This window comes from Myxocyprinus asiaticus, chromosome 45 (assembly GCF_019703515.2).
Source record: "Myxocyprinus asiaticus isolate MX2 ecotype Aquarium Trade chromosome 45, UBuf_Myxa_2, whole genome shotgun sequence".
Taxonomy (NCBI): Eukaryota; Metazoa; Chordata; class Actinopteri; order Cypriniformes; family Catostomidae; genus Myxocyprinus; species Myxocyprinus asiaticus.
The window spans coordinates 6408238-6421073 of NC_059388.1; the positions used below are offsets into that span (position 1 = coordinate 6408238).

Below are 12836 nucleotides of genomic sequence, written 5' to 3' on the forward strand. Positions count from 1 at the left end.
CAGCACAATTTAATTAAATATTTCACTACATAAAAAAATAAAATAATAAAAAACATATGTATGAGACTGATTGTTCTGAAAGTCGAAAGCGTTGCGAAGAAGTAGGATAAATCACAGAGAAATGGCCCATTCACACTGCAACAGTCACGAATGTTCGCCGATAGCACATCCACGGCATTACATTAGGAAGCGCTGATCGACAGTCAATTTTACTCCAGTAAAGTAAGTTGCGCAACGCACATTAAAGGTCCGCCCTCCACCTATCACGAATGAGAAGAACAACTTTTTGACAAGTTTGCAAAACAACAATGTAATCACAATAAAAAAGACAAGCAAGCGAGTTCATTAGCAAGCTGATCGAAAAAAGAAAACTGTTTTCTCCACAAGCTGCAGCAGTGATGACTAGTTTGTTGTTGATTTGCTCAGCAAGAAAGAAAACACTTGAAACACTAGGCATTATAGGAGAAGACTCAAAGCAGCTTTACAGACAATCATGGATTAAAAGAAATGAAACTGTATATCTGTAATGTCTTAGAGTCATCATTATGTAGTTTGATTAAATAAGACTGTAAATTGTGTATAGAAATTAAATAACTGAATAATAATTTTATTTAGAACCCCTGTGAGCAAGCCGAAGGCGACTGTGGCAAGGAACACAAAACTCCATAAGATGTTGGTTAATGGAGAAAAATAACCTTGGGAGAAACCACTCACTGTGGGGGCCAGTTTACCTCTAGCTAAAAAACATGAATATAATGCCAATATTAGTTATTTATGTGCAGTGCAAATCATGGTTTCAAATGAGTAAACTAAGTAAGTGTTAATGGCCAGTGTTTAAACAAATATTTTGAATGAACTGTAAGATTGATGACTAAAGTCTTTGAAGTCCATCCTGGATTAACTGCAGAAGTTCACATACAGTATATGCATTGTCCTTTGTTAGTTGGCTGATGAAGGCTTTTGTTGGCAGTTATTTGATTGTCTATGTATTCCATTTTAAGAGTGTAGTCCATCATTAGACAAAGGTGATGCAGGCAGAGATCAGTGAGGTGCACCGCTGTTCAACCGGCAGGTCATTTCGGTGAGGTCTGTCCTAAGTATTGAATAAAAGGGTGCCAATAATTGTGCCCCACATATATTTGACAAAAATGTTTGTTTTCTGATAAAAACTTGTGTTGTGTTTGCAATTGTTTGATATCATTAGAGGATAGATTTTTGTGAATATTTTGGATGAAAGACCAAAAGGATAAAGAATAAAGACAGCCTTCTTTGCTCATATTTACCAAGGGTGATTTGTTTCAAAACCCTGCGTGTTTTAACTGTGCAGTTACACATGGAATTAAATGTGGCATGCTCCAAGAATCTGTATAATGCAAGCAATTATAAACAAATCCCATCAAACAAAATCTTTAGTTTGATCCATTATTATATATTTTTTAAACTGTTAACGATAGAACAGCAATAACTATTAAAAACAATTTGTGGAGAAACCACCATGTTTTGGGTATAGAAAGGGACTTTGATACAATAGCAAATATGCAGGTATAGAGTGCATTAAAAGTCACAGCAATAGTACTAATATATTTGATGAAGTAAAATCACATAAGATATGCAAAGTTGTTCATTAAAATCTGATATCCAAAATATCCAGTATATTGTATTTTAAAGAGAACTCACAAAAGATTAAATGCAAAGGCACATGAAGCATTATGAAATACATTATAAAGACAATCCTCGTAAGATCAGAACGTTTTTTAAAAGGGGATCCAAGGCAGAGATGCTGCAATATGATTTACATGTTTTTCAGTTTTAAGACATTTGATGCAAATAAAATATACATCCTCACTGCTGGTTCAGAATGTATTTGTTGAATTAGTGTTGTCTGTGGTCAAAACAGCTTTCTGTGTGTTAGTGCTGGTTTTGGTAACTGAAACATATTATATTGGTCATGGCATTTCATCGCTGGGCGAGGAAAAATAAACTGATGCACTCACCACAGCCCCAAAGTATGCAGTCCAGCAGGAAAACCATGCTAAACAAATCATCAGAAATATATGTTATCAACTGTTTATGATAAAATGTTATATATCATGAGGGGAGGATCTCAGCCTTCTAATGACGCCTAATGATACCTCACAGTTTAAGCTTCTAGTCCACTCAGAGGTATTCGATAAAACATTGGGGGTGGTGCATGAACTGAAAATTAGACTGAATGTCTGTGGACGATAGGGTTGCCAACTGTCCCGTATTTCGACGGAAGTGAAGATGTCCCATACGGGAAGCCTATTGTCCTGTATTTTAGCAGGAAGACGCTTGAGCGGGACCTCGATCAGATGGCGAAATGCCCTGTATTGAATCAACAAAATGTTCAAAGGGGCTCAAGCGTCCTGTATTCGTGTGACAAAAATTTGGAAACCCTAATGGACGAGCACATCTAAAATGCATTTGAATGCCACCTACATTTCAGATCGGCATTTTGTGATGGAAGGTGATGGAGGAAAAAATATTTTTTCTAATACTTGCTGCCATCTAGTCGAATAAAATAAGACTTTTTGGAGGGAGATAGCATGATCAGAACCAAAATTACATGCTTACAAAGTTAAGACAACATTTATTTTTAATTTCTATTCATCACAAGATTGTAAACATATACAATATTATTTATGGGGGGTGGGGGGGGGGGTTCTGAAAAAGTACACCAATTTTTAGCAATTAGTCCATGTAAATGGTGGAAGAGGTTTTTTAAACTAGGATTTAACATTTATTTCAATAATACAAATAAAATAAAACTCCTGGAACATTGAGCAAACAATTCTGGGATCACCTCTGGGAGTCATTTTGTTGAGCTACACAGCTACTTGTTGGAATAAAGTAGCTTGTTTAAAAAAATTAATACATTTGGAAATAGCTGAGCTACTGTCAAAGTGCTAAATATAGTTACGTTTGTTGCGTTAATACACGCTACTATTTAGTGAGTTTCTCCACAACACTGCTTTTAAGCATTTCTTTTATTAATTTTAGTCATGAGAGTAACAAGTGTGTGTGACGTGATGAAATGTGTCGTGATGATGATTTTGTGTGTTTTTGTCAGGATGTTGCAGCGTTAGAGAGCCAGCCGCTGCTGGGCTTTTTCCTCAGAGAGGAGAAGACGGGGCCAGCTCAAAAACTACAGTTTAAACTCTACCATAAAAACACTCTCTACTACATCTTCAGAGCTGAGGATATCCCCACCGCCCAGAGGTACACAAGCACATTAAGAACAGAAATATACTCAATGCAGAAGTGAATTGTTGTCATGTGCTCTCTTGCGCTACTGTGGTAGTAACAAACCTCAGATCTTCAAATGTCCATTAAACTGGATTTGTTGTTATTATTAAGGTAGCTAGTAGTAAATATGTTGACAGTGTAGCTGGGCCTAACTTTAAGCAGCTTTCCAAGCAAGATTCTCTTCATATTGTTGCTCCACCATAATATAACAGTTGACTTAAAAGAGGAAACTCATCGATTAATTGCTCTGCACCAGCTAGTCGAATATTAAAATTGCTACTCAAATATCGCAAATTAATTTACATTTTCGCATTTGCCTGCCGTGAGCTGTCAACTGGGGGTGCTGTGGATACACGTGTTGTTGAGGTGTGTTTAAAATGTTTTTACTGTTTGTTTTGTTTGTTTTTTTCATTTTTATTAATGCATATTGTTACATTTTACCCTCCAAAAGAAAAGCATAGTTTGTTGCAGTTATCTTACTTTGAAACCGTTCTTGCTAACGTTTGTGAATAAAACAAAATATAAATTTCACGTGCGTGTCATCCTTGTTATGTACGAGTAATCGATTAATCTTTTTTGTGGGTTAGAGTACTCGACTACAGAATTACTCGAAAATGCCCATCCCTAGTGAATATCACAGTGATTTTACTTATTTGCATTTTTTCTTTTGCATTTACATTTCCTAAAGACAGCATTAGCGAGTAGTTTCGTAATCCATGTCTATGTTTTAACAGCGAATCCGATAAAAACGTAATTAGCAAAAATGGCATTTAAGTTGGTAAGTATAATTCATTTTCATGAATCAGTTAATTCTATTTCAATTGATTCATTAATGATTCACCAATATGTTTGCGTCATTACTCAAATATGTTTACAGACATCTTTGCATGTCATATTTTCATATATTAAAAATATAAATGTGATATCTAGGGCTGTCACGATTATTACATCAGGCTGACGATTAATTGTCAAAGAAATGATTGCGATTATGATGATCATTTGTCTGTTTTAGGGCTCTCACAATAATGCAGATTATGGAGATTGTCCATTTTAGGGCTTTCATGATTATGATAATTGTCATAGGTGTATGTGTGCTTTATAAACCTTAAGAAGTAATTTATTCATTTTAACTTTTACATGATTTCTAAGGCTTTAAAAACTTAGGAATGACAAAATATTTCGAAATACTTAAAATATCTGTCTCTCTTTTTGGTCAACTTTAGTCTTAGTCCATTTTATATTTACACTGTTGCTGTTGGTAGCCAAACTGAATAGCTATTATATTATTAATTATGCAATAGTAAATATTTCCTTCCAAAATTCTTCACTTTCACACATTACTTTAAGGCTCTCTGATTAAACGATCAAGCCCTTATTTCACATGAAGAAAGACCTTTGAGATTCTGTGTTTCTTCATTCTGTCATCTTGCTCGTGACACAGGGCTTCTCTGTCTCACTGCGTGGCTCTGTGTCACTGCGTGTATGAACCCACAACGACAAATAACATTTGCTGTTACATGATCGTTAAATTAAAGTCAAACCAGAGGGCTTTGCATTCACTAAAATCCTCGTTCATTTCTTCACGGGAGTTTGGCGTGAACCTCCGCAGACGCCGCATGCATCACAGTGCTTCAAGGCTGGTTCAGAAGCAGTTAATCTTCACGCGCTCTTCAGGAGCTGCACTCAGTGCGGTCCGCGGTGCAGCTTAGTGAAACGGTCGGAGTTCAATTGAATAAGACACTCAAACGTGCCATTCATTCCCTTATTTGTACAGTAAAATGTGTTTGGAATTTAAAGTGCACAATAAGATCAAATAACAGCGATCAGACGATTATTTAATAATTGCGACAGGCATAGTGATATTGTTTATTACAATTTTAGAAAAATAGTTTTAGGTAAATATTGCTGTTTATTACCATGTATAGTGTTGGGTGTAATCAAATTACTGATTACATATTATTATATATATATACAGTTGTGCTCAAAAGTTTGCATACCCTTGGAGAATTGGTAATATATGTACCATTTTTAAAGAAAACATGAGTGAGCAGGCAAAACACATTTCTTTTATTTCTTATGGGATTCATATTCAACTGTAGGTTATAACAGAATGGCACAATCATAAAACAAAACATGGCAACAAAGAAAAAAATGAAATTACCCCTGTTCAAAAGTCTGCATACCCTTAGTTCTTAATACTGTATTGCCCCCTTTAGCATCAATGACAGCATGCAGTCTTTTGTAATAGTTGTCTATGAGGCCCCAAATTCTTGCAGGTGGTATAGCTGCCCATTCGTCTTGGCAAAATGCCTCCAGGTCATGCAAAGTCTTTGGTCATCTTGAATGAACCGCACGTTTGAGATCTCCCTAGAGTGGCTCGCTGATATTAAGGTCAGGAGACTGTGATGCCCACTCCAGAACCTTCACCTTTTTCTGCTGTATCCACTGGAGGGTCAACTTGGCCTTATGCTTAGGGTCATTGTCGTGCTGGAAAGTCCAAGAGCGTCCCATGCGCAGCTTTCGTGCAGAAGAATGCAAATTGTCTGCCAGTATTTTCTGATAACATGCTGCATTCATCTTGCCATCAATTTTCACAAGATTCCCCATGCCTTTAGAGCTCACACACCCCCAAAACATCAGTGAGCCACCACCATGCTTCACAGTGGGGATGGTATTCTTTTCACTATAGGCCTTGTTGACCCCTCTCCAAACATAGCACTTATGGTTGTGACCATAAAGCTCTATTTTGGTTTCGTCACTCCAAATTACAGTGTGCCAGAAGCTAAGAGGCATGTCAAGGTGTTGTTGGGCATATTGTAACCAGGCTTTTTTGTGGCATTGGCGCAGTAAAGGCTTCTTTCTGGCAACTCGACCATGCAGCTCATATTTTTTCAAGTATCGTCATATTGTGCTCCTTGAAACAACCACACCGTCTTTTTCCGGAGCAGCGTGTATTTCTCTTGAGGTTACCTGTGGGTTTTTCTTTGTATCCCGAACAATTCTTCTGGCAGTTGTGGCTGAAATCTTTCTTGGTCTACCTGACCTTGGCTTGGTATCAATAGATCCCCGAATTTTCCACTTCTTAATAAGTGATTGAACAGTACTGACTGGCATTTTCAAGGCTTTGGATATCTTTTTATTTCCTTTAACATCTTTATAAAGTTCCATTACCTTGTTACGCAGGTCTTTTGACAGTTCTTTTCTGCTCCCCATGGCTCAGTATCTAGCCTGCTCAGTGCATCCACGTGAGAGCTCAACCAACTCATTGACTATTTATACACAGACACTAATTGCAATTTAAAAAGCCACAGGTGTGGGAAATTAACCTTTAATTGCCATTTAAACCTGTGTGTGTCACCTTGTGTGTCTGTAACAAGGCCAAACATTCAAGGGTATGTCAACTTTTGATCAGGGCCATTTGGGTGATTTCTGTTATCATTATGATTTAAAAAGGAGCCAAACAACTATGTGATAATAAATGGCTTCATATGATCACTATCCTTAAATTAAAAACAGTTTTTTTGCATGATCAGTCATATTTTCAAAATCAATGCCAAACTTTCACAATTTCTGCCAGGGTGTGTAAACTTTTGAGCACAACTGTATATATATATATATATTTGTTTTCTTTTTTTTTCTAGAGCAAATAGTTTTCCTAAAAATGTATGTCCACAGTGAGACAATGTTGTGACATTTTAAATAACACTAAGCTAGTTATTCATGTTTTTGAGACATTACAGAAATGACAGCTGATTTTCTGTAAAGCTGAGTAAATAATTCTTATTCAAAGTAATGTCCAGCATCATCCAATCACTGTCAACCATGTTCAAATAAAATGTGGCATTATACAATTCTCAATCTATGTACTGATTATCATTGTCCCATGTCTGCCAAACATGTTGAGTGGTCCAAACATCATCTGCAGCCTGAAACTGAACTTTTGGTTGGATTTTAGGAGTGAATGCTCTTAGCTGCATAGAGAGCTATAGGCAGGATTGGGGAGTAACGAAATACATGTAACGACGTATTTAAAATACAAAATATAAGTAACTATATTCCACTTCAGTTACAATTTAAATCATTGGTAATTAGAATACAGTTACATTCAAAAAGTATTTTGATTACTGAAGAGATTACATTTTATTGTAATTTGTTTCATTTAATATTTAGTCCTTTCAGATGGAAAACATTTATACATATATATGATGCGATCCAAAGTGCATTTGAACAGCGGTGAAACACTTTCTTATGATGTTTTTGATGTAAGTTTGGAGCAGAAGAAATAGAAATAATCCTTGTGTAAATTGTCAGCTTTATGCTAAGACTAAAATGCTATTTCTAGCCATTTTACATGCACGTTATCAGGCACGATCTTATTTTTTATCAAGAAAATTCACATTGGATCATAATTTCTTTTTTTCTAGTAAGACCTTTGATATTAGGGCAAAAATCATATTTTTGATAATCATTTTTGTATTGTTTTCCTGTAAAAATATCTAAAAATCATTAAAACAAGATCAATTTGATAAATCTTGTTTTAGAAACAACACTGCATAAGATATTTAGGTTTTTCAGAGAATGTATTTTTAATGTGTATTTTGTCTTACTGTATTGGCAGATTTTTTATAGTCAAAACAAGTGAAAATGTCTACCAGTGCTGAAGAAGTAATCCAAAGTATTTAGAATATGTTACTGACCTTGAGTAATCTAACGGAATATGTTACAAATTACATTTTACAGCATGTATTCTGTAATCTGTAGTGGAATACATTTCAAAAGTAACCCTCCCAACCCTGGCTATAGGATGCTCCCTATTTAGTGAATGACTTAACCTCCAGTGTCCTGTCTGGCTTCACTGGTCTCAGAACAGTTTGAAATACAGCTTATTTTCATCCTAACTCCATATAAAGCCTCTGAAAGCAACATTTTTCAGTTTTTGGATGAACCCATTTATTCTTAATGTGAAAATGCATAGTAAATATATAAGAATGCATTAACTAATGTTAATGAATAGAATTGGATTGCACAGTGATTACAAAATTAAACATAACAAAATGTATATTAAAATGAAGCTAAATGACCCACAGATGTGTTGAAAGTTATTCAAAAATAAATGCAGTGCCACTTTCCACATATGTGGACATCATGTTTATCAGCTTGCTGACTTGTGAAAAATGAACAGATTTTTTAAAGTGGCATATCAAACGTAACTAGAGACTCTACTGTTTACATCCAAACAGGTTTCAGTGAAAAAACCTAAAGAGATTTCTTACCAGAGGCACTTTTGTTGCTGCTGTGTCTATAGGAGCACTTACAGGAAGTCGATGGCATGCTGTTGTGTCACGTGACTCAGTGTGCCAGAATTTAACCCTTTAAATGACAGTCTAGAATCTTGTGAACAGTCAGTCAGTTTTTTTTCATTTAAATTATGTATTGTGTATAGCGAAGCCAAAATAAAAGATCCACTCACAATTACTTTACATGGGTTACACATATTGCTAAAATAATAGTATATATGTAACATGAATTGTGTTAATATGTATATCTGTTTGCATTTTGTGACAGCTGATGGGTGGGCACCCCCTAACAAGTCCATGAACAAGGAGGAAATATAGGCATTGATTTGAGCACAAAAACAAGCTTTTGTGTGAAAAGTAACTAGTAACGTTATTGTAGTGATTTACCTTTTTTTTGTAACTTACCCAACACTGACCATATATTGTTTAATTGGTGCAAATAAATACATATTAAATTACATTTTTCATTCTGTTCTTCCACTGTTCATTTAGTGAAAAATAGTGTGGAAAACATGCCTTGATTATTTTTAACTACATTTTTAGAGTATTTCACTTTTTGCGTTAAACGTTTTAAATCTATTCCGCAATAGTGGCTGTTTGGTCGAAATGATGGTTCCTCTTAAAAATATAAACCTTTAAGCCATTTCAGATCAAATACACAAATATAGATAAGGTATATAAAAAATATTGTGATAATTGTTTTGCTATATCGGCCAGCCCTAATTATTATAGCACCCCTTTGTGGCAAAAATGAGAATGCAATGCGTACTTGTGTTGCTTTGACTGAGTTTAACTAAATCTGTCCTTCTTTTCCAGATGGATCGAGGCATTTCAAGAGGCTATGATTCTTTGACTGGTCTGGATTGAATTAAATATTGAATAAAAAATTAAAAAGACTCATCTGTGTCTTCCTCTGCCTGTACACTGTTGACACAGGCAGTGAGTCAAGAAGGCACAAATTAATCCCAGTGTGAAGCAATGGATGCTGGTAGATGTAGTTTTCACATTAATCTGTTATAAGCAACCTAATGAAGGTAAAACGACATTGAGTGTCCTTTTATCAAACTGCCTCCGCTGAATTTAAAAAATGTCAGGTATCCATAGTTCCTAATGTCATTTTAGGAAACACTGCCTCTCTGTGCCATGTCCTTTTGGTGCTTAATGTTACCATGAAACCAGCACAGAGAGCTTTGAGAACCTGTTCGCTTGGAAACTGAATGGTTTTCGTGAGCTCAAAATATTGAAGTTTTTAATGTCTCCTGATCCTGAAGTTTACCTACGAATCATATTTATAACCTGTATTTTTTCCACCATAAGAACACTTTTTTTTAACACTCCAATATGGTGTCATTGGGACATAATACATGACTACAGTTAGTTTAAACTTAATTACAGGCATAATTTATTGCCTGATGGTTTAAATGATAAATTTGGTCACATACGTTATTCATAGTCAAGTCTGAATGCGCATGAGCAAGGATGCACAAGGAATGTTTGACGGCAGGTTGCACCTTTGGCATGGCCATGTGATGCTGTCCGTGCACTCTGACATGGGAGATTTTGGATTCAACTGTGAAAGCAGGGAGAAAGAAGGCTTAAAATAATTGGGCCTCATTCATGAACAGAACAAATTTCTGCGTAAATCGATTGTAAAACCGTTCTTACATAAAGTGTCCTGTTCACTACTTCAGTAATGTGCAAAACAGTTCTTGCTAAATTGCCACATTTAGGGCCTTCTTCATGAAAAAAATAACCAAATAGAATTTGTGCAAATCGTTCATAAAACCATTCTCACGTACATTGTTACATTTAATTGCATGCGTTAATGTACGTAAGACAAAATACATGTTTTCGTAAATTTTTGCATGCAATGCATAAATAATTCGCACAATAATTCTTACTAAATTGTCGCATAAAGGGCCTTTATTTTTTAAACACGAGCAGAACTAACTTGTGCAAAGCGTTCATAAATCCATTCTTTTGTAAATTGTCGTGTTTAACTGAATGTGACGTAAGATTGGTTTTACAAAGGATTCATTCTGCTTGTGTTTCATTATGCCCTCAGTTTGTAAATAATTTGTGAAAACCATGCTTGCGTAAACTGTTGCATTTAATGTTTAAATCTTCTGCAAAACAATTATTACTAAATGTTCACATTCAGGGACTTATTCGTGAAAAATAAGCGGAACGATTTTATGTGCAAATTGTTCATAAATCCATCTTCACGTAAACTGTTGAATGTTATTGAATACGACATTTTACATTAGATAGTTTTTATGGGCAGTTTACACAAATTCGTTCTGCTTGTGTTTCATTAGGCCCTCAATGCGTAAATCGTTCGCAAAAAACATGCTTGCATAAATTGTCGCATTTAATGCGTAAAGCATTCGGAAAACCATTCTTGTATAAAATTTGCGCAAGCGTTGTTTTTTTTACAAATTAGTTCCATTTGATTAAGGCCTTAGAAAACACTAGCAGAGCGTTCATAAAAAAAAAAAAATTACGTAAAAAGTTGCATTCAATGCAACTTTTTAAATAAAACACGAGCAGAGCGTTCATAAAACCATTCTACGTAAAAATCCGCAACAACGTTTTATGTAGAAATGGTTTTACGAACGGTCTGCTCGTATTTTATAAGGCCTTAATCAAATGGAACTCATTTGTAAAAAAAAAAATGCTTGCGCAAATTGTCGCATTGAATGCTTAAATCGTTGGCATAAAAATTCCTACTAAACGAAGTAGGAAACGAATTTGTGCAAATTATTCATAAATCCATTCCCATGAAAATTTTCGCTTTTAATTAAATGCGACATTATCTTTAAGATTGGATTTACAAAATATTTACAAAGTAGTTTTGCTCATATTTCATGAGGCCATCAATGTGTAAATAATTTGTAAAAACATTTTTGCTTAAATTATTGCATTGTGAACAATTTAAACACTGAATGTGTAAGGATTTTTTTTTTTTTTTTTTTTTAATCACGCATTGTATTTGACGTTTAACGTACGAATGGTTTCCACATGTAATTTCCACATTGAATGCGACAGCTTAAGTAAGAATGGTTTTACAAACTATTTATACAGGAATTCATTCTGCTTGTGTTTCCAGTTTGCCTTTTATAAGAAATCTTTTACAATCTTTTTAATGATCTTAAACTTTTTTATAAAACTCTTTTGTAAAAAGTAGGCCTTTTGACTGATGTTTTGAACCTTATACTGGATAGAACTGGAAGTGTACATATTCTGTAAATGGTAATATAATGCAGGTGTATTTAAAATAGTTTGAGATTTTTCATGGACTCCATGAATTATGGATAGTAAAGACAGTGCCAGGCTGGCTCACTGACTCAGCACTGTTTTAACTTTTTCTATAACACATTATAGCACAGCGGCTGTGAACACAGAAAGAAAAACTAGCGCTCTTATCAGGGAAAGATACAACACATATTTTCACTCATTAATTCTAATGCATCTTGTTCAGGATCACATCTCCTAACACTTTGACAACAGTAATGAAATGATAATTATATTAGCTGCAGTTTTCACTAAGGTCCTCTAAGCACAGCAAGCCACTGATCTTGTTTCACTGTTAAAAGTGCAACACATCCAAGAAATGTTTTTGTTTTACATTTAATATGATTCCATATGAATCACTTTTGTGTGTTGGATGTTTGTTTACATTTTGTTTGAGTGTTTGGATTTTGGGAAGCATTACATACACCGTTATGTCAAATAAGTTATGCTTTTGTTTGTACCATGATTTAAGTGTTCCACTTTAAAGATAAATGCATGTTTCTGGCACTGGTTGTTCACTGTTGTTCCCAAAGTTGAAATTGTGTAGATCACAGAATATTTTACTTCCTAAATTAATCTGTTAATATCTGAGGATTTCAAGGGAGTACGCCAACATAAATGTAAAGTGCAAATAAACTTTAATAAATAATGTAATGAAATGTCAAAGTGTGTGTGAGTGTGGGTGGTAGAACTTGGTCTCATAATCACTTGAGGATGTGTTTGTTTAACAGTCTAGTTAAAGAAGTTTTTCAGTGGCCAATAGTGATAACTAGAGAGCAAGGTGGCCAATGGCTGATATACTAGCCTTGTTTATATATTAGTCCGTCACTAGACAATGTCCATCTAATTAATTTGTCTTATGCATTACATCTATTATTTTCGAGCATTCTAATACATGCATTAGCAAGGGTTGCCACATTTGCCCTGTAAAATTCTCAATAACAAAAAAGTAACCTATTGAAGTCCATCATACAAGCA

The 12836-nt window shown here is 34.8% G+C and overlaps 1 protein-coding gene across 4 annotated transcripts in view; it reads left to right on the plus strand.

Annotated features, from left to right (window-relative positions):
* Window positions 1–12524, plus strand: part of LOC127435150 (FYVE, RhoGEF and PH domain-containing protein 6-like) — a 44606-nt gene extending 32082 nt beyond the window's left edge. For all 4 annotated transcript variants that reach the window (XM_051688370.1, XM_051688368.1, XM_051688371.1 and 1 more), the window contains 2 exons: window positions 3092–3240; window positions 9381–12524. In XM_051688370.1, coding sequence (XP_051544330.1) covers window positions 3092–3240; window positions 9381–9417 — 186 coding nt within the window. In that variant the 3' untranslated portion in view covers window positions 9418–12524. The remainder of the gene's footprint in view (window positions 1–3091; window positions 3241–9380) is intronic.
* The last annotated feature ends 312 nt before the right edge of the window (window positions 12525–12836 follow it).